Source organism: Poeciliopsis prolifica, unplaced genomic scaffold (assembly GCF_027474105.1).
Source record: "Poeciliopsis prolifica strain line A6 unplaced genomic scaffold, Auburn_PproV2 SCAFFOLD104, whole genome shotgun sequence".
NCBI classification, from domain to species: Eukaryota; Metazoa; Chordata; class Actinopteri; order Cyprinodontiformes; family Poeciliidae; genus Poeciliopsis; species Poeciliopsis prolifica.
In genome coordinates, this window is record NW_026562479.1 from 203,683 (window position 1) to 224,031 (window position 20,349).

Genomic DNA, 20,349 nt, shown 5'->3' on the forward strand with positions numbered 1-20,349 from the left:
TTCTGAATGTGCTGAAGTTTTTCCGTCTTACAGCTCCGTCCACTAAGATATGCTGATTTGCGTTTTTAAAATTCGGCTTGATTTAAAGCGAACTCACAATATACTTAAGTCACAAAAAATATGTTATGCCATTTAATTGGATAAGAAATTAAATATCCAACCACTCAGTATAAAATTTGTTGATTTTAACAACAATGATTTATTAAAAAAACACAACAACCCCACAATACTAAGAAATAATAATAGCTATTCTGATATCAGTAACCAAAAATCCTTCAAAAATAATTATAGGTTAGATTTAAACCACTCAGTTTATGTCAGGAAAAAAAATCCCTAAATAAATAAATGTAGAAAAATGTCCGCTCTTTTTTAATGAGAATAATGTCTATAAAAGATCCCATATTGTCAAAACATAGTCCTGGAAAGTATTTCCCCGTTTTCATCCAAAGTCCCAATCCAAAATGAAAAATCCGAGAAAAAAAAAGCCAAAAAGATGAGAAAAGAGAGTAGTAGCACCAAAAGTCCCCCAAAAGAAAAGAAAAGTCCAGAACTCATCGGGAGCGTCTTTCTTTCCCTTCCGGATCCTCTCTGACCGGGCGACGTGTCCTGGATGCAAGTTCCGATCCAGTTCCAAAAACGCACAACTTGAGGCTCTGGGGCAAACTTTGATTGCCGTTTAATGACTTTTATTTTTCTTGATTTTTTTGCTACTTGTAAACACTCAATCAAGTCAAGTCTCCCGCTGCACAGATGTGTCGGTGTGCGTCTTCCTCCGGTTGCACCGACGCTCACGTCCCTTAAAACCAGCGTGATGCGGCCCAAAAATCAGGTTAGAGCGGTGGAAACTTGTAATGATTTTAACAATCACGTAACAGCAACTGTTCTACAAAACAGTTTGATACATTTACTCTTTAATGTATTCAGAAAAACAAACAAACATAGTGGTTATGTTATCGGTTTAGTTGATTTGTTATTAGGATTTTGGGACAGTTTGACTGAAACAATATTTTGCGTGTAGCATTTGTGTTATGTTTCGTTTATAATACTATGCTGATTATTATTTGTCTATTGTGTCAGACCACCTACTTGACAAATTCCTACATAATAAACACATCTGGAATAAACCATTCAAGGTGGAATCCGTTATTCTTTAACTTAAACTTGTCCATATGTCTTGCTGCTCTAAATCAGAAATTCACATATAAAAACAACGCCTTTTATATCGAATGGCTCATATCCGATATAAAATTTTACAGTTAATATCGGCCAATGCCAAAACCATGCCAATAATATCGTGCATCGCTAACCAGTTTTTAGGGTTAGGGCAAAATGTTTCATTTCATACTGTGAAATGTATGTTTTGTTTGTCCTTTGAAACTGTTAAAACTATGGTTTTGATCGGTTTTTTTACCCATAAAAAAACTACATTTGAAAGTGTTGTGAAAACCATCATTTATTCTAAACCCGATAGACCAAAAACGTGCAAGCGCACGAGCAACAAATCAGCCAACATAAAGCAATCAGACATCTTTACGTTTTTTATTCTTTTTTAGCGCTAAAAAAGAGACGCTTACCATCACAGACTAGAAGTGAAAACCAGGGGCCCCGAGTCGATACAGAATGTCAGAAAAACGGGAAGATTTGTTGCTTATGATCTAAGAACACGCCCAGTGGTCATCCGATGTCCTGCGTCGCCTAAATCTCTATTTGCTTGAGATGGGAGTGAGGAGATGATTCAGTTTCTGTGTCTGTTACAAATACAAAGGCCTTTGTGTGAAAGTATGAGAATGTAATGTGTGTAGAAGCAAATGTGTGTATTTGACCTTGGTAAGCGCCTCAACAAAAGTCATAAAATATATAAACACATTGAAACATTTAAATGTGACAAAAAGCAAAAAGAACTAATCTGTTTTCAGCGACAGTATTAACTGGTACTGTGATAGCTATGTCGTTATTTACATTTGTTTGTGCACTACATTGATGTACTATTCTGCTCTTCTATATATATAGTTATGAAATTGTGGAAAATCTTAATTGTATGCTTGTTAAGTACTTAAAGTGATTGCAAATGTTCATTTCCATAGCTACTTCAATTAGCAGTTTTTAAACATTCCATATTTTTGAGATTATAAATAAATTATATTGATTTAAAAAAAACATGTCTTTTTTTTTTTTAAACTGCAGTTACAATTTTACCTTTGGGCAATCAGATTTTAAAGCTTGGGATTTCCACCAAAGCAATTAACTGATAAATAGTTAATTAGAAGGTTCTGTTTGCAAACTTTGATCTCATTTTACATGTGTACAGTGACAAATTTTAATAGTTAGGTAGAATATACTTTATAGATCCCCAAGTGGAAATTGCTTATTAGTTGATGAGCTACTCCATCCAAAATATGAAAATATTATTATAACCATAGGTATTTAAATACATCTCTGTAAAAAAGACTGCACTGAACTCCACTGAAAACCTGATAGTTGTTGTATGGAAGTAAATATGTGCCATCAGGATTTGAATAAAAAATGCCTCTGAATTTTCAACGTAAAAAAATTCAGTGATAAAAAATTCGCTGTTAAAAATTCACTACTCACTTTGTATTAAACACGTTTTTAAAAAATTATCTTTTTACCCTGACCTTACTTTGGTATTTGTTTTTGATGCACTAGCTCTTCAATTACCATATGAAATTTGAACTTTTTCCTGTAACTACATTAACTTATGTTTTTTTCTCTTAGACTGGTATAACATATGCAATGCTTCAAAGGCCTTTTCTCGCTGTGCAGACCATCTCCTCCAAAAACCTGCAACGGAGAACCCCTGGCTGTTGAAGATGGACTTAAGAGACAGAAAAAGACATGGCTCTGCATACTCATATATCATGTATATTATTTGTACTCTCAATTCCTCTAGTTTTGTCAAAATCATATATCTGATTTTGACAAAACTAGAGGAATTAGAATAACAATGTTCAGAGTAGATACTTCATTTGTCCTGTACTGTTTGTACAGGCAGTTTTAAATATGAAACTGAAATTGTTTTTATGCAAAATTTTATTGAATGTACTTACATGAGTTCATCTATGCTTGAAGTATTACAAAATAAATTACCTAAGACAAACTAACTTTCTGATTCTTATGATGCCAGAAATTTAAAGTACTACAACAATGGACAAATGTACCTATTAGCTTCCTTTTGAGGTAAGAAAAAAAACAATCAAATCAAACACTTTAGTTCTGTAACAACTTCCATAAAAGCACTAAAATTTACATTTATGGTAACATAATCAGCATTTTCCTTTACATTTTATAAATGTGAAGATTTCCGCTCTTCAAAATAAGTCATGCTTTGAATTTAATCACAGACAAAATCCTGATTATGATTAGTTATCTATATACAGTCAGATGTTAAGCACGATTTATACAATTATTATACACAGAATTTAACTTGATTGAACATAATTACAAAAAGGTAACGTGAAAAATAATTAAATTCAAAGCATGATTCATTTTGAAAAGCGGAAGTCTTATTTTGAAGACAACTTTCACATAGTAAAAAACTGCTCACAAAACTGAACTGCAGCAATATAAATGTCACATTCAGAAGATGTGATGTGGCTTTTGGGTTTACTGCATTTCTTTAGGCTGTCATTTGTTCATCAGTCAGTTGCAAATTAGAGTTTGGTACTGTGACGTTTGACTCGTGAAGAGGAAACCCGCTGTCCTTCCTTACAATTTCTGGAATTTGTACACCCTGGAAAACAAAGATTTGCCAATTAATACAACAAAAATGACAAATTTTAGCAAAGCTCAAACATTCTTTGTCACCAAAAATATATTGTGGAGATACAAAATAGTGGGAATTTTAATTGCACCCGAGTCTTCTATAGACTAATATTGACGACTCAGCTACAATTAATAAAATTCTGTCAAAATTTTATGTAAATACAATATTGCAATAATAAAACAAAAACTTTTATCACCTCCTCTGTAAATTTCAAAAATATTTCTCCTTAGACTGGGACATTTTTTTTGTGTAGCATATTTAATATACAAAACATTTTAAAGTGCTTTACTTGACAAAACAGACACAATTATTAAATTATGATATTTAATCTAAAATTAGTTAGCTGGCATACTTAGAAGCATGTTTTCTTCAAAATGAGTTAAAATGAACTGAGAAAACAAAGGGGATTGTTTATAGTGTTACTAGGTAACAGGACAACGTGTTGTAGCAATTAATATTCTATATCAATACTCGTCAGATAAGAAAAGCAGTATTTTGGATGATGTTATAATGACAATAAAATTATTGCTTCATTCATAAGTGAATTCTTCCGTACTTTACAAAAAGGATGGCAATCTTACTGTGCTCTTCTCCCGTTAAAATTGTAGAAACTATATCAAACACAAGTAAATCTACAGTTTGGTAGGTAACTAGTATTTTTTATAATGTCGTAATGACAATAAATTCATTAATTCATTCATAAATGAAGTCACATTAACAGTACAGTAGCTGAACAGAATGGGGTTGTGGGTATAGTTAATGTCGGAAGTGTTCACAGCCCTTCCTTGAAGCACACAAGGCAGCCATATTAACTTATTACATTAGTTAATATGTAAACTAATGATGCTTTCATTCATCCTCATTGACACTGTTCAGCCTGGGATGCGCGTCTCTATCTGAAGCCTGTATGTATCTTTGCTAGGCCATGGTGAAGAGCAGTAGCATCTCCTGAAAAATTTGGACTTTACTAAGACCGCCTGTCTCAGTCTCACCCAAGACAAGATACAAACAACCACTCATCAGTTCTCTTTAAAGATCCAAGTTTCTTTCTTTTTTAAATAAAACGGGGGAAGTTGGGTGAGGGACAGCGGGGAGGGGCTGGAGGCTAGGAGGCTAGGAGGGGCTGGATGCTAGGAGGTAGCGAGACGTTATATGCCTGCGCTACATGCTGTAAGATTAACAACGGACCAAACCAAACCCGTGTTTTAAATCTAGCTTTAAGATAATGTATCAAACCTCAGACGCAAAATGAAATGTAGTACAGAAATATGAAAGCATTAAACTCACCTTTGGGTTAGCGTTCGCCTCCATAGTCGCCAGCCTCCCTGATGCTGGTATTTCTCTATGACGTGGCGTCTTGTGATTGGCTGGGTGTTGGCATCTGACGTCCATTGCGCATGTCTGTGACCTGAAGTAACCTTGCCATTTTTAACAGCGAATTTTTAGACGTTGAATTTTTTTTACAGAGAATTTTTAGACGTTGAATTTTTAACAGCGAATTTTTTATCACTGAATTTTTTAACGTTGAAAATTCAGAGGCATTTTTTATTCAAATCCTGATGGCACATATTTACTTCCATATTGTTGTTTCTAAATGGATAAGAACTTGTTTTCTTTGTATTACTTGAGGTCTGACAGCACTGAATATTTTTTGTGATTTTGACTATTTCTCATTTTCTGCAAATAAATACTTAATTTTTTCTTGGAATTTTGTCAATAATTTATAGAATAGGACTACTATGCAGTGGTCTCTTACTTCTTATCAGAGATATATGTTCATAATAATGGCAGTGTTTTTAAAAAGGTCAGTAAACGTCAAAATTCTTCAAATTGTTTATAATGAACACAAAGGCTTTGTCACAGCAAAAAAGAGGAAAAAGTAATTGCCATATTTTATAGAAAGTCAAGAAATACAATGTTCAAAAAATAGCAGTGTTTACATTCTTCTTTACAAATTCAAAAAGAAACTTTATAAACAGAAACGCTGGAAAGAGTCATCTTTCCTGAGAATCATAAACTAATATTTAGTTGCATAACCATGGTTTCTGATAACTGCTTCACATCCACAGTACATGAAGTCAACCAGCTTCTGGCACTGGTCAACAGGTATTGCAGCCCTGGACAACTGTACTATGTTCCACAATACCTTTTGGTATCTCTTGGTTTTGCCTCATGAACAGCATTTTTCCATGGCATTAAGGTCCGGGGATTGTGCTGGCCACTCATTTACTTAAAATCTGTTTGTCTGGAGACATGATTTTGCTCGCTTCCTGGTGTATTTGTTGCAACATCTTACTCATCTTACATCTTACTCAAGGGCGTTTCCTCTTCAACATACGGCATTATGACTTATTCCAGTATTCTGATGTACTCAAACTGATCCATGATCTGTTATGCGACAAATAGGACCAACACCACAGTATGAGAAATATCCTCATATCATAATGCTTGAACCACCAAGCCACTGTGTACCGTGGCTTGAATTCAGAGTTTGCAGGACGTCTGCAAAACTGGCCCATAGATCTAAGAAGAACAGTTTTACTTTCATCAGTCGACAAAATATTTCGACTGATGTATGTTTCTTTTTAGGCCAGTGAATATGTTCTTTGGCAAATTGTAGCCACTTCAGTACATGTATTTTTTTAACAATGGGACTTTGTGGGGCTTCTTGCTGTTATTGTTGCTTCACAGAAACATCGTCTAATTGTTGCAGTACACTCAGGCAATCGGAAATCTTCTTTGATCCTGCTGGAGCTGATCATTGGTCTTTGCCATTTTGGTTATTCTCCAATCCATTTCAATAGTTTTTTTTTCTTCCTCAACTTTGTGGTTTTTGCTGCCATTTTAAAGCATTTGATACCACTTTAGCTGAATAGCCTATCATTTTCTACACTTTATAGGTTTTCCCCTCTTTTCTAAATTTTTGATCAAAGAATGCTCTTTTTCTGAACAATGTCTTGAAAGACCCATGTTACTCTGTTTTTCAAGAACATGCACATCCAGCTTATGCAGCTGGTGGTAAGGGTCACCTGTTTAACACATGTTTTTTTTTGTTTCACAAAATCAATGACCTCACTAATTGAACTCAGCACTGCTACTTTTTGAACACACCCCTTTCAGTACATGATTCAGTTTCACAGAATCAGCACCTTGCGTATCATGCCTGTTGAGTCTGTTGGTTTTCTATACCTTTACTAAACCTCCTACAGACCTATAGACTTACTTGTAGTGTAGGAATTGTAATTTAAACAAAAACAGTGATTTATCTTGCTAATGAGGTGGGACTGCTTTTATTTTGAACCCAATTGTGTGTGTGTGTGTACATATATACTGTATATATATGACAGGTTATAAACAAGCCATATAAAACCTATAATACAAAACAGCAATTACCTGATGTGAAAAATATGTTATGATGGTTCTTATTTTGTAGGGTATGTGATCTGAGTGTTGTAGATCATTTGACACAGTAGAATACATTTGTAGTTCATGAGTAAGGCCACATAATGAAGGCAGTGTTTCGTTCAGTGCTGCTATATGGCTTCTTTGCTTGACACAGATGTAGGTTTATCTGAGAATATGTCATTTTAATATTGTGGGTCAGTGGACCATACAAACATCTAGTATGCAGAATTTGGCTCTGCATGTAGGGCAAGGAACCTTGCTGGATAACCAAGTCTGAGGTCTTTGTTGGTCCTGGCGACTGGCAAACCATCGACCCAAACAAAAGAGGCACCACATGGGTCTGCAGAAACACTGCTGGCACTCTGATTCATTGTCTATTCCTGTAGTTGAGATACAGACAATGGTTGGTTATTACAGACCCAAATATGAACACAGTCTTCCCATTATTTGCACTGAAGAGATACTATATCAGCTTTAATTTAAGAAGTGATTTCTTATCTCTTTCTAAGAAAAAAAAAACATGTCAGTGTTTCCTACATAAGCATAAATAATGTCAGAAACTCACATATGTAGTAAGCTCTTACCCGTTGTCTGGCAGAGTCTAACCAACTTGGTACTTGCTGGAACTTGCATGCAGCCGATACAGGGTTCCACTTCCTGTACATATAGGAAGAGTAAGCAAAATGCATTTGTGTACATTTCTTTGTGGTTGTTGCACAAAATCTCAGAGATTCAGAGTACTACCTGCCCACTGGGGAGTGTGTATCGTTGATTGAGCTCCACCTGAGCTCTGAAGGTTTCCAGAAAGAGTTCACTCATTGTTTGGTGGATCACAACATTGGGAGAAGTTCTGATGGGAGCTCTGAGCTTTACCCTCAAATCAGTATAATCTGTTGAGTTAAGACTGAAAACAAAAAAATAACCAATTAGTCACTAAACAATAAAACAGAATTATTGAATGAATTGTGTACAAGCACATACACACACCTAATATTGAATGGTCTGACTGTAGGGTTAATGCTCTCCACCCTCAAGCTCAGGATCTCTATGGGAGAAGGTGAATCTGGGCTTAGCTGATGCTGCCTGGAATCTGTCACAGTCACATGACAATCGCTTTGTAAGGCCATGTCAATGTGATATGTGGTCACCTACAAACAGCAAAAGAGAGCTGACGTTTTTGTATAACTGCTTTTACTAATAGACAAGAGTCAGATGAGCTTAAAATGCAATTAAAATTCCTCTATAAGACCAAGAAAATAATGCATTTGAGGTAAAACCACCATTAGCATTTGTTGTAGGTATAGAAGTTTCAAAAATAATCATGGAGCACCTGGTCTGTTTCGGACGGCTAAATAAGCAAAGAAAAATGAAGCAGATGAACTGACATTGCTGAGGGCCGATGAGAGAAACAGAGGATTAACAGAAAAACTCGAAAATGTTGGAAGAAATTTAAACGGGTCCTGCCAAAATGTGCCCATCGGTTGGAACCCAGCGGTCTGATCCTAAAAATTAGCATCAATACGGAGCTTAGCTATCATGTAAGAAATTAGCATGTGGAGTATCAATGTTATAATGAACTGAATACTTAAAGTATGCAAACATAAGTGTGTAAGCTAAAATGATCCCAAGGGCTGTCAGTGGCAAGTGGGGTATGAATGGCATGTTGTCTTAGTTTAACTCACTCCATTAACGCACTAAACGTAACTAATAAATAAAAAAAAGCTAAATGCTTATTTGAGGGAAAAACCTAATGCCAATGCACTCCCTTGCAAACCAGCAGCAAGCTGAACCTCACCTGGGATTGTGCAACCCCTCGTTAACTACACTGACTACCATTCTAAGTGAACATGCTCCTATGTCGTCAATAAAATGGCCAAAAACATTTCATATATGAACTGATTTTCCATAATTTAGCTTATGTATATGATGTACAGAGTTTTATGTCACCAACTATGTGTGTAACATGATTTATGTGCTGAGGAGCGATCATAAACGACACAGAACAGATTCGAGGTGAGACAGGCAGTTCTCTTGCCTCACGGCAGGGGGCGCTCATGATCCCAGACATTGTGACCTCACAACTGCAGAGTAAGAGACAGTAACTGTTACTGAATAACAGCGAGCTCACCATGGATCTAGCCTCCAGCAATATATTTATAGTTTTCTCCTCTTACCACAGCAACCGCTTATTAATAATCACAAAATAAACATTAAGCCTAAAACTATATAACTGCAACAGACTGAATGATCTGCTCTTTGTGTGGAAAATATTTGAGTGATTTTTTTGTGGTATTGAATGATATATGAATATATATATGGTATATGAATTGATATGGCAACGAGTTTGTGCATTGCTGCGCTGATACAGAGCGCGAGAAAGAATTGGTTTTGAGTTGTACTTTTACGGTTTCCTCCTTTACTGTGGAGCACAGCATGAAACTAATAATATCAAGATTGATTGAGTTAACGAAGTTATTCTACGGTGGCAGTGCCTAGTACAGCATACATCAAATATAGTAAGGTTTGAGATCATTTGAATATCAGACTCTCACTCCATCCAGGTCAGGTGTGTAAGTCCTGATCTCATCCTGTGGGATGCAGTGGCACCCATAGGTAATGAATGGATCCCAGGTCAGATCAAATAAAAAAGGGCTTGTCCTTTAACAGTGAAGAGAACACTTCATACGGGATAATACCAACCAGTCAGCTTCCACTGGTTGAGGGTGGGAGCTTTAAAACTGATTCATATGGACAGAATGCATTTCCAGGCACAATAATGCTCACTCAATCCCAACAAACATGTTCTGACACTTAGAAACATATTGCGCTTAAAAATTATAACAAACTGTGGAGCTATTATCCCCCAAAATCTTTGAATATAGGGGAAGTCCACAAGCAGTGAATTAAACAGCGGATTGACGTTTGATACTCAGTTCTCACAACGTTGGATTCATCCAATGTCAGGCCTTAGGAGCCTATACAAGATAGGCCATAGATCACTCCTAACACTTTTTGTTTCCCCCTAAAGGAGTTTGACACCAGAACCTTTGAGGGGTGGTTACTCAAGGTCTCTCAGTCCTCAATCTCTATTATACCCACAGCGGTTTTCCATTTGCCTTTTACTCTCCCAGAATTGTCTACATTGAGATCATTGAGGGCAGAATTGAGCCTCCATTGAATCATGTCTCCCACAATTTTTATACTTCTGCGCTTCCAGTCAGCAAGACCAGTTCAAAGTCCAGGTTGAAAGTTGGGATTCTCATAAGTAAGAGTTATCGAGGAGAAACAACTGTCATACTTTTTCCATTTTCCTGAATTTATACCAGATGTTTAATAAAAGAATATTTACCAGCACCACAGCTCTAGCATAAGAGATGTGTAACAGATTTTGTAAGCCTTTACAAAAAGGGTTACAAAAAGGCAGGGTACCTGCTGTCGGTAGGCACTCTACCTAAAGCAGCTGATTCGCAACTGAGCCACATTGAGTCAATATTTTGTGTGCACCATTCCAAAAGAAACCTACACTATGCAGCCTATAGGTAAACAGGAAATGAGGGTGCAGCTGATCCTCCCTTTTAAACTGTATCTGTTATTGTTGTTATGCCAAATCCAAGATAAATTGGAACTATTTAAAGTTGCACTAATCTTCCTTGATAACTTCAATGGCAGCATCTGAAAGCAATACAAAAGGCGGGGGAAAATGTTCATCTCAATCAGATGGATACGTCCCAGAAGGGCTCCATCCAAAAAGGCAGCTGCATCTTTGGGAAGTTGAAAGACTTTTTCCTGTCCGTTATGTTTGATCCCGAGCACAGCCATCTGGTTGCATCGCAGTGTTTCTTTCTATGCCCAACCACAATCCATAGAGATGCTGGTTGTCTTGATATCTTCTCTGGATAGAAATATTCTGGTGTGAGTCATTCACCATGTCAACATGAGATCTGTGTCCTATTTTCAACAATGTCCTACAGTAATGTATAGCTTGTCTAGTTGTTAAGAGTGCTAAAAGCTGTTCCGTTCATTGCATAAGGGTGAGCTGCCACAAATACCATTAAATAATTAATGGCTACATCAATAAAAGTGATGTATTTATGTGCGACAGATTGGCGACCTGTCCAGGGTGTGCCCCGCCTCTCGCCCAGAACGTCAGCTGAAGATGGGCACCAGCACCTCGTGATCTCATTAGGGACAAGGGTGTCAGAAAATGGACAGATGGATGGAATAAATATGATTCAATAATTAATAAGTTAAATTATCCAGTCATATTCTCATCAAATTTACAACAAATCCGCCTATCAACATATACAACTGACAGGCCGCTGCCCCCAGAATTATGAAACCCTCCACAGAAGATAGTAGTAGTAGTTTGATTAATCTGCGTTAGATTAGATAGAATGTTCACTTAAATTTTCAGATTAAGTGCATGTACAACATGTAAACGTTTGACAGCCTGTAGGAATTAAAACTTTTTTTCGAGGTAGATTTTGTGGATGTTACTGGTATGTAGTATTTGTAACCAGCACCTGTTGCTGTTCATCATAACCTGGTCTCCCTTAAAAAGATTCTTAATCTTAATTATTCACACCTTATTACCATGTATGTCTCGCCAAAAAAAAGGTTGTCATCAAAATAACACAAATATTTTTTTGAACCGCCTCTAGTTTTGATCACGGCAAGACCTTATATACAAAACCCCACTCAGACAAAAGAAAAAAAAAACTCTGAAAAGGGCCATATAAAGGAATGAAACTAACTGTGCTAAAAGTTGAAGACAAAGGAATTTTGACAGACCTTTAGCAAATTCAATGAACTATTAATATGCAAGTTGTCAGAAGCGCATTTGTTTGAGGAATAAAGCTGTTTTTTCCTTGATAGTTTTGAAATCTCTTCAAAACTATCAACCTAGTTTTGAAGAGATCACTGTTACACTCACCTTCAGAATCCAGCTGTCTGTAACAATAACACGGGCTCCAGGCACTCCTGTCACAACTTTGTCTATTTGTCTGAACTCTCTGTTGATGCTGGCTGCCACCTGGCCAGAAGTGGAGTAAGGAAGCTGTGCATGAGCTTTAAGTGTCCTGCTGATGGGATGGTTGTGCCAATTGCAGCAGCGCCAGTAAACCACAAGCAGCCAGCTGGTCAATTGAAGGCTCACAGAGAGAAAGAGAAAAACTCTCCAGCCGTCACTAATCTGGTGAAACACAATACAATAGGGCTCAGATTAGATAGAAAACTTCCCAACTTGAATAAATAAACTTAACTTGATTTTTATCTAATTTTTGATAACCACAATAGTGGAATGAAAAATAAAAGGAACACACCACCACTGTCAGTTTAGGAGGCCTATATGCACACATTTGAGTGCATGTAGGAGTGAACAGTACTTAAGTGCTTCTGCATTCTGGAGGCTTGGAAAGGGTGTTAAGCACCTGATATGGTAGTCACTGTTACCTGCAGGTTATATCGGTCAAGTACATCAGGCCCAAATAATTCAAATTTCCTTCCTGTGCCAAATTGTTTGTTTGTGCAGAATTATGCACTAGTGTCAACACTCTATCAACATGTCCACAGTCTGTTTGACTCAGACATTGTTGTATTTCTGTGTTAATCTGTGGTACATATAACCTCAGTGATCTTCAGTATTTGTATAGTATCTCAGAGAGAAATGTGAGAAAACTGATAAATTGTGCAGACTTTAAATTAGCTCAAAACCATAAATATCGCTGTTGTTTTGAATACTTATGACAAGTATGATATGGAGTGAATTTAAATGAAAAAGGAATCATGATGAAGTGTGGCAGTTCTCCATTCTAAAATCTACACCTAGTTTTCCAGTTGGGTGGAATTTTTCTAAATTTGTTCATTTGTGGGGTTAATTCAGGAATTAAACCAACGAATTAAAAATGCAGTTTATATTTTAATATGCATTACTTCAAATCTGCAATGTATGCATTACTGATCTCTCTAAACTTGAATAATGAGCAACATCACAGGTATCCAAGAATCCACAGGGTGCCAATTTAAGAACATATTTATATATCTTGGAGGCTTAGTGTGCTGACTTGGCCCGATTTAACACTGTTCAGAGCGGAGTGAGATCTCTGACTCAGCCAGGAATCTGACTTGAATTTAATTTAAATGATCTGAAATGACACAAGATCATGCAAAAACAGTTATTTCAAATTTTGTCAAATACACTGTACTCTAATGTGTCACTTGATTGTTGAAAGCTTAGGGTGTCAGACTGTAACATATTGCTTCACTTGTGTTTCAAAACAGTTCTGGTTCTTATAAATCTTGCACGACAGGTAGACCAACTATGAATATTAGAGGGTGAATATGATCATCTATTGTGTTTGATTTGAATCCCAAATACTAATGAAAACAGCCCCTACCTGCTGAACAGATACAAGGTCCTTTTCTGGGGCAGCAACACACATTCCCATGAAGTAACCTGGGGAAAATAACAACATGGGTATGCTTTTCATAAAATATCTAATATTCCAGTAAATATTTCATGATATTTACTGGGAAAATATTAAATATATGTAGTTAGAAATAATAAACAATATATTTATTATCTAAATATGCAATCATAATATATACTGGAAAGAATACCCATGTTGTATGCATGAAAGCATACCAGTTCTATGTGATTTAGATTTTTAATGAACAAGATTACCGGAACGACGTTCTGTAATCTGAAAGTTTGTTCCCAAGAGTCAGCTAACAGCTAACCTAGAGGAAGAGCGCTGTGGATCAGTACAGTGAGGCTGGTCCTCCTCAAATGGTGCCCGATGAAGTCAATATCCTCACTGCCCAGCCAGGGCGAAAACGCATTTTGGATTGTTAAACCTGCTGCGCGGAATTCGTTCGGTGTAAAGATAAGACAAACAGCAAACACGGTATAAGCCAAAGTGAAAGATAACTCCGGGTCCTCCATATTTCCTGGACTTTGCTTCCGTTTTATTGTTCTTCAACATGTTTCGCTTGAATGCGTGCTGCCCTCTATAGGCAGTTGCTCTTATCAAGGACGTGGAACTCAAAAAAAAGAAGAAACATGAAACCTTTTCATTTTCCAAATCAGTTTAGATTTCAACAACAGAAGTATATTGTCTCTTTTCCACCGGCTCGGCTCGAATCGCTTTCCAGCCTTTTTTTTTTTTTCGAGGCTGGCCCTGCTTTTTAGGTTCCTGCTTTTTAGGTTCCTGCTTTTTAGGTTCCTGCTTTTTAGGTCCCTGCTTTTTAGGTTCCTGCTTTTTAGGTTCCTGCTTTTTAGGTTCCTGCTTCGGAGTCGGGCCAGCTGAATTGGTGGGTGATGCAAGCTTCACTCCTGTTCTGTTCTCCTGAAGGCAGCACTGAGAGGCACCACCAGAAATTGACAGAAACACCTCAGAGAAGAGTTATGATTAATGTAGTTGCAGTTCTCTCTATGTTTTAATGTCGCAGAACACTGTCATTTTACAAGTAGATCAAAGTTTAAACTGCCATTGTTGCACATCTTTTATCTGGTCATTTTGTGCAAGATTTAGCAATTAACATCAGAAAATTGCACAGAACAAGATTCCCCTCTGCCCCCCACTCTGATTAGTTCCTGATAGGTTTACTAATTTTAACATTGCATTTTTTGTAGACGCCTGTAAAAATAATTTCTATTCAGATGGCTTTTTTTTCTCTGGGAAATTAATCTAGATGATAAATACAGAAACAACCATAAAAATCAAAACATCAACAATAGTGATGTTTACAGTGTCACTATTTTATTTTAAAATCATTATTTTATTCACAATAAAATAATATTCACTGCAAAGTAGCCTGCAATTTCTTTTCTGGGGCGCAGTGAGGAACCTTGGTAATCGTTAGGGGGGCGCTGGCCCAAAATAGGTTGAGAAACACTGCCTTTGTCGGACTTGTTCGGACTGCTTTTTCCAGAAAAACTGACTGGGTATCTCACAAAGATAGAATTCCTTCTCCACCTCTCTGTTTCACAAGCACACATGACAGCTGGCTGAGAGCTGAGCTCCACTTTAGAACTGATGATATGTCAGAACTCCAGACATGGCAGAACTCTCACTACAGAGGAGGGCTGAGTTGGCAGTTAAGAACTACAATGATGGTGGAACTCTGAGTTTTTTTTTTTTTTTTTTTTTTTTTTTTTTTAAATGGATCTTTATTGAGAAACAGAAGACAAAACAATACAAATACAATAATGACTTCCAGCAGGGGTTATATACATAGACAGTACATCCCCATAATATTACATGAACAATTTTTTTTTTTTTAAACAAGGTAATTACAAACAAATAAGGCAATTACATTAGTGCAATTCTGTATAAGACATATCTAATAGAGGCATATTTAAAGTGGAAATATAAAGTAACATTGACAATAAGAGATTAGTATAACAATTAGTAATAGTGTAACAGTAACTAACAAAGGCAGCAAGGGGATTCATAAATTAGGATTAATATACATCAGTGGGCAATTCCATTAATATTTCAGTCAGGGATTCATAAGAGTCAATACAATTCAAAGCTTTCATATATAACTTAAATTCAGATAAAAAGATGTTAAAGACTGGGGATGATCTCAGCACTCTTTGTTTATGAATAAAGAATTTTGCCAAACAAAATATTAAGTTACAACAAAGTTCCATAGTTTTGTTTATTAATAATACTCCAAAAGTTACCATATCTCTAGAAATAGATTCAGGAAGTGTGAATTTGGAACTGATCCATCTTTCTAAGCAAATCCAAAATGTTTTGGTTTGGTTGCATTCATAGAAGATGTGGTCAATCGTTTCAATATCTCGTTCACAAAAGGAGCACTTATTGTCATCAATATTAAATCGATTTTTTAATAATTCTTTTGAAGGGTAAATTGCATTTAAAATTTTAAAGTGTGTTTCTTTAGCTTTAGGTTGAATAGGGAGTTTAAGATAAAGGGATCTTAACCTCTCAATTGATTTATTATCAAACTTGCAAAGAATGTTATTTCTATTTATTTTCCCAGGGAACAAAGTATTGTTTAGACAGTTTCTAATTGTGTGGTTATCAAACTTTTGGTCAGTGAATGAGATTCCATTAATAAATAAATCGGGTAATTGTGGGGTAATCGGATTATATGTTATCAAATTTTTAACTTGGTTAATAAATTGGTTCGGAAAGGCATTGACTAATTTGGTAAATTCAGCTCTTGGGGGGAAGAATTGATATTGTTCACATAGTTGTTCATAGTTTAATATGCAACCATTAGCATCCATTAAGTGTATAATGGACCAAATATTCTTCTTCATCCAATCCTTGTAAAATAAGGATTTACCGCGATGTAATATGAATCTGTTATTCCATATGATAGAGGAGTGTGGCGAGTAGTTATGTACATAGAGCATTTTCCAGTATAGTAATACTTGTTTATGGAACTCTGATAGTTTAATTGGCAATTTATGAATATTGAAATCAGCTAGAAGTACAAGTTTTAAACCACCAATTTTGTTAAATACATAATTAGGGACGCAATACCAAAATAATTGAGAATTTTTAACCCAGGATTTCAACCAATTAATCTTAAGGGTTCCGTTAAAGCTTTCAAAGTCAATTACTTTCAGACCGCCATCTTTGATTTCTTTCACCATATGACTTTTCCGTAGGTAGTGTGGCCTGTTCCTCCAAATAAAGTTCATGTTCATTTGGTTAATAGTTTTAGTTAAACTATTTGGGATTGCAGTACTATAGGTTGAGTAAATTAATCTTGATAAACTTTCCATTTTCGTAAGATAAATGCGTCCTAAGATAGAGAGGTCTCGTTGGAGCCATGAGTTAAGTTTGGATTTACATTCTTTAACCTTGTTTTCAATATTTAAAGTTGTTACCTGGGTTTTGGTTATTATAGTGCCCAAATATTTAATTTCAGATTTGATTGGAATGCTGGATATTTCTTTTAGGGGAGTGTCATGGATGGCTATAAGTTCACATTTTTTTAGATTTAGTGTTAATCCCGAAGCCTCAGAGAAAAATTTTATTTTATCAATTACAATTGGAACCTGTTTGTCATTTTTTAAGAAAATGGTGGTGTCATCTGCTAACTGGCTAATGATTAATTCTGTACCAAAAACATCTAATTTCTCAATGTCTGCACAGTTTTTAAGATAGATTGCTAACATTTCTGCAACTAAATTAAATAGATATGGGGAGATGGGACACCCTTGAGGAATTCCAACATTAATGTTAAATCTGGCTGTGGTGCCTTTAGGTAGTAATACACAACTATTAGTGTTTTGATATAAACCTCTAATTAAGTTAATAAAATTGGCTCCAAAACCAAAATGTTCAAGAACTGAGAATAAGAATTGATGTTCCACCGAGTCAAAGGCTTTATAAAAGTCAAGAAAAGAAGAAAGCCATCGTCTTGGATTATGTCTCTATATTCAATCAGGTCCTTTACCAGCCTGATATTGTTGTGGATTGACCTTCCTTTTAAGAATCCAGATTGTGTTTCTGCAATAATGTTTGAGATTCCTGTTTGGAGACGCATGGTAAATACGTATGTTAGTAATTTATAATCAGAATTTCTGAGTGTAATAGGTCTTCTATTTTCAATAAATCTAGGGTCTTTACCTGGTTTGGGGATACATATAATAATTCCTTGATTCATTGTAGTAGGTATAGAGTAATTTTTAAAGATATCTGTAAAAACATGAAGAAGTAACATTTTAATGTCGTCCCAAAAGTGTTTATAAAAGTTTCCCGTAAGTCCATCTGGACCCGGTGCTTTATTTATTGATAAACGATTAACAGCCTTATCAAGTTCTTCTATTGTAATTTGCTTGTCACATGTTTTCTTGTAGTCATCCTCAATTTTAGGGATAAATGATTCAATTTGTTTTAAAAAATTGTTAGAATGTGATTCTGAAAACTTGGAGGTATATAATTTGTTATAGAATTTAAAAATTTCAGCTGATATTAATTCTTCATTGTCAGTTTCCATATCATTTATAATTAAGGATTTGATAGAGTTCTGTTGTTGTCTTTTTTTTTCCAGATTACAAAAATAGGCCGTGTTTTTTTCTCCTTCTTCAATCCATCTCGCTCTTGATCTAATAAAAGCCCCTTTGGCCCTCTGGATATACATTTCATCTAATTGGGGTTGGAGAATTTGAATTTTTTGTTTGTCTTCTATTGAAGGATTGGACTTATTGCAATATAAATTAAGTTGTTGTATAATATCTAGTTCTTTCTTTTGAATATCTTTTTTAATTTGTTTACTGAATAAGATAGAAAATTGTCTGATTTTATATTTTAAGAATTCCCATTTTTGACTCGGACTACTTAATTCATCAGAATTCTTAATATCTAGGATTAAATCTTTGATATTTTGACAGTAAGTATCATTTTTAAGGAGACTACAATTAAATTTCCAATATTTACTTGAATTTGATTTCCAGTCTTGAGGTTTCATTTGTAAAGAAATAAGACTATGGTCAGTCAACGGTGCAGCAGATATGTCTGAGTTGATTTTATTGGATAATAATTCGTTAGATACCAGCCAATAATCAAGTCTTGATTTGCTACTTGAGCTAAACCATGAAAATTGAGTACAGTTGGGATTTAAATGTCGCCATACGTCAATCAGATTTTGTTCACTGCAAAAATTGTTAAGAGTTATGTTAGGGTAACTTGAATTATGTCTAGAGGGCCATCTATCAAGGAATTCATCATAAACAAGATTGAGATCCCCACCAATTATAACATTTTTGGTTGAATAAAGTGATTTCAGGTGATCTAAGTTCAATGATATTTCCTCAAATAATAATTTGTTTTGGGTTTGGTTGTTATAACCATATATGTTTAACAAAATAAGAATTATGTTATCCAAACAGATAGTAAGAAATATCCAGTGACCAAATTCATCCATTTTATTTGATAATATCTGACCTTTAAAGTTCTTAAGAAGAATAGCGACCCCTGCTGATCTTGAAGAACCATTACAGAAATAAACTTCATCTCCCCATTGTTTAGACCAAAAGACATTATCTTCCTGTTTAGAATGAGTTTCTTGTAAGAAAATTAAATTTGCATTTTGCCCTTTACAAAATAAAAATAAACTTTTCCTTTTAGTTAGATCTCTTAAGCCCCTTGCATTTATAGAAATGAACGAAATTTCACTTTTCAAGTTAAACATAAAAAAATCAACGACACAAGATAAAGTGTAGAACAGAATCGAGTGGGTTTACCTTAAAAGGATTGAACTATAAGTAGCAAAACTCCTGAACATAGAAAAATTATCTGAAGCCAGACATGTTATGTAGAACTATTGTGATCTTAAGGAACAACTCGTTGTCCATCGATAAAGGCATACGGACCTTTGAAAATCGCCTTTTTCCCAGCTCTCCGTGCTTGTTCCACTTTAGGCCATACTGCCAATCTTGCCTCCCGGTCTTCTTTGCTAAGGTCCTCCGAGAACCTGATGTTGAGCTCTCTGCAGATGGGGTGCTGTTTAGTGGATCTCCAGAGTTCATCCCTGAAGATTCGACCTGTAAACTGGACAATAATCTGCCGTGGGCGGTTGGTGTTGGTCGGGCCGAGGCGGTGTACCATGTCGAGAATAAAGTCCATCTTCTCTTTCCAGTGAGGCATGATCTGCTTAACAACATTCGCAACTTTCTGTCTTGTGTCTTCCTCCTTTTCCTCTTTTAATCCGTTAATGCGTAGATTCCATCTTCGTTTGTAACGCTCTGATTCTGCCGCTTTTCTTTCAATCTCCTGAACCTTCTTTGTCAGCTCGGCATTTATAGTTTTAAGCTGTGTAATCTCAACTTCCTGTTTTACGATTGTATCTTTGCAGTCCTGAATTTCGGCGTTGTTAAACTCCACTGCTTTAGCAATATCTGCAATGGAGAGCGTGTTTCGTTTCATTTCTTCTCCAAAGTTTAGCATCATTTTCTGTAGATTCTCAACTGCTTCCAAAATTTTGGTATTGGATGCGCCTGAACTGATCTCCTCGTCCCCTTTTGTTTTCTTCTGCGGTACAGGAGGTTTGCATGGCGATGTTAAGGCGTTTTTAGTTCCTTTAGCATCAGTATCCATACAGTAGTCATGAGTAATCAAGGCCTTCTTAGCTTTGCTGTTAGCCATTATCCACGTTGTTTTCCTTTTAGCTTA

General features: G+C 35.8%; 1 protein-coding gene and 1 long non-coding RNA gene across 3 annotated transcripts; both read right to left on the bottom strand.

Annotated features, from left to right (window-relative positions):
* Window positions 1–3,033: 3,033 nt before the first annotated feature.
* LOC129354142 (uncharacterized) lies at window positions 3,034–5,161 on the bottom strand. The gene is made up of 2 exons (XR_008605126.1): window positions 5,072–5,161; window positions 3,034–3,751 (listed from the first exon to the last, which is right to left on the bottom strand). It is a non-coding gene; the product is annotated as an uncharacterized LOC129354142 (long non-coding RNA).
* A 443-nt stretch (window positions 5,162–5,604) lies between these two features.
* Window positions 5,605–14,196, bottom strand: tmem129 (transmembrane protein 129, E3 ubiquitin protein ligase). 2 transcript variants are annotated; one of them, XM_055023640.1, is made up of 7 exons: window positions 13,928–14,196; window positions 13,585–13,643; window positions 12,123–12,380; window positions 8,177–8,337; window positions 7,934–8,093; window positions 7,774–7,846; window positions 5,605–7,569 (listed from the first exon to the last, which is right to left on the bottom strand). In XM_055023640.1, exons 1-7 carry the CDS (start codon window positions 14,130–14,132, stop codon window positions 7,385–7,387), a joined length of 1,101 nt encoding a protein of 366 aa, XP_054879615.1. In that variant the 5' UTR covers window positions 14,133–14,196; the 3' UTR covers window positions 5,605–7,384. The 2 variants fall into 2 exon arrangements, with proteins under 2 accessions (XP_054879615.1, XP_054879616.1); XM_055023641.1 differs by having other exon boundaries at window positions 13,872–14,042.
* Window positions 14,197–20,349: the final 6,153 nt, after the last annotated feature.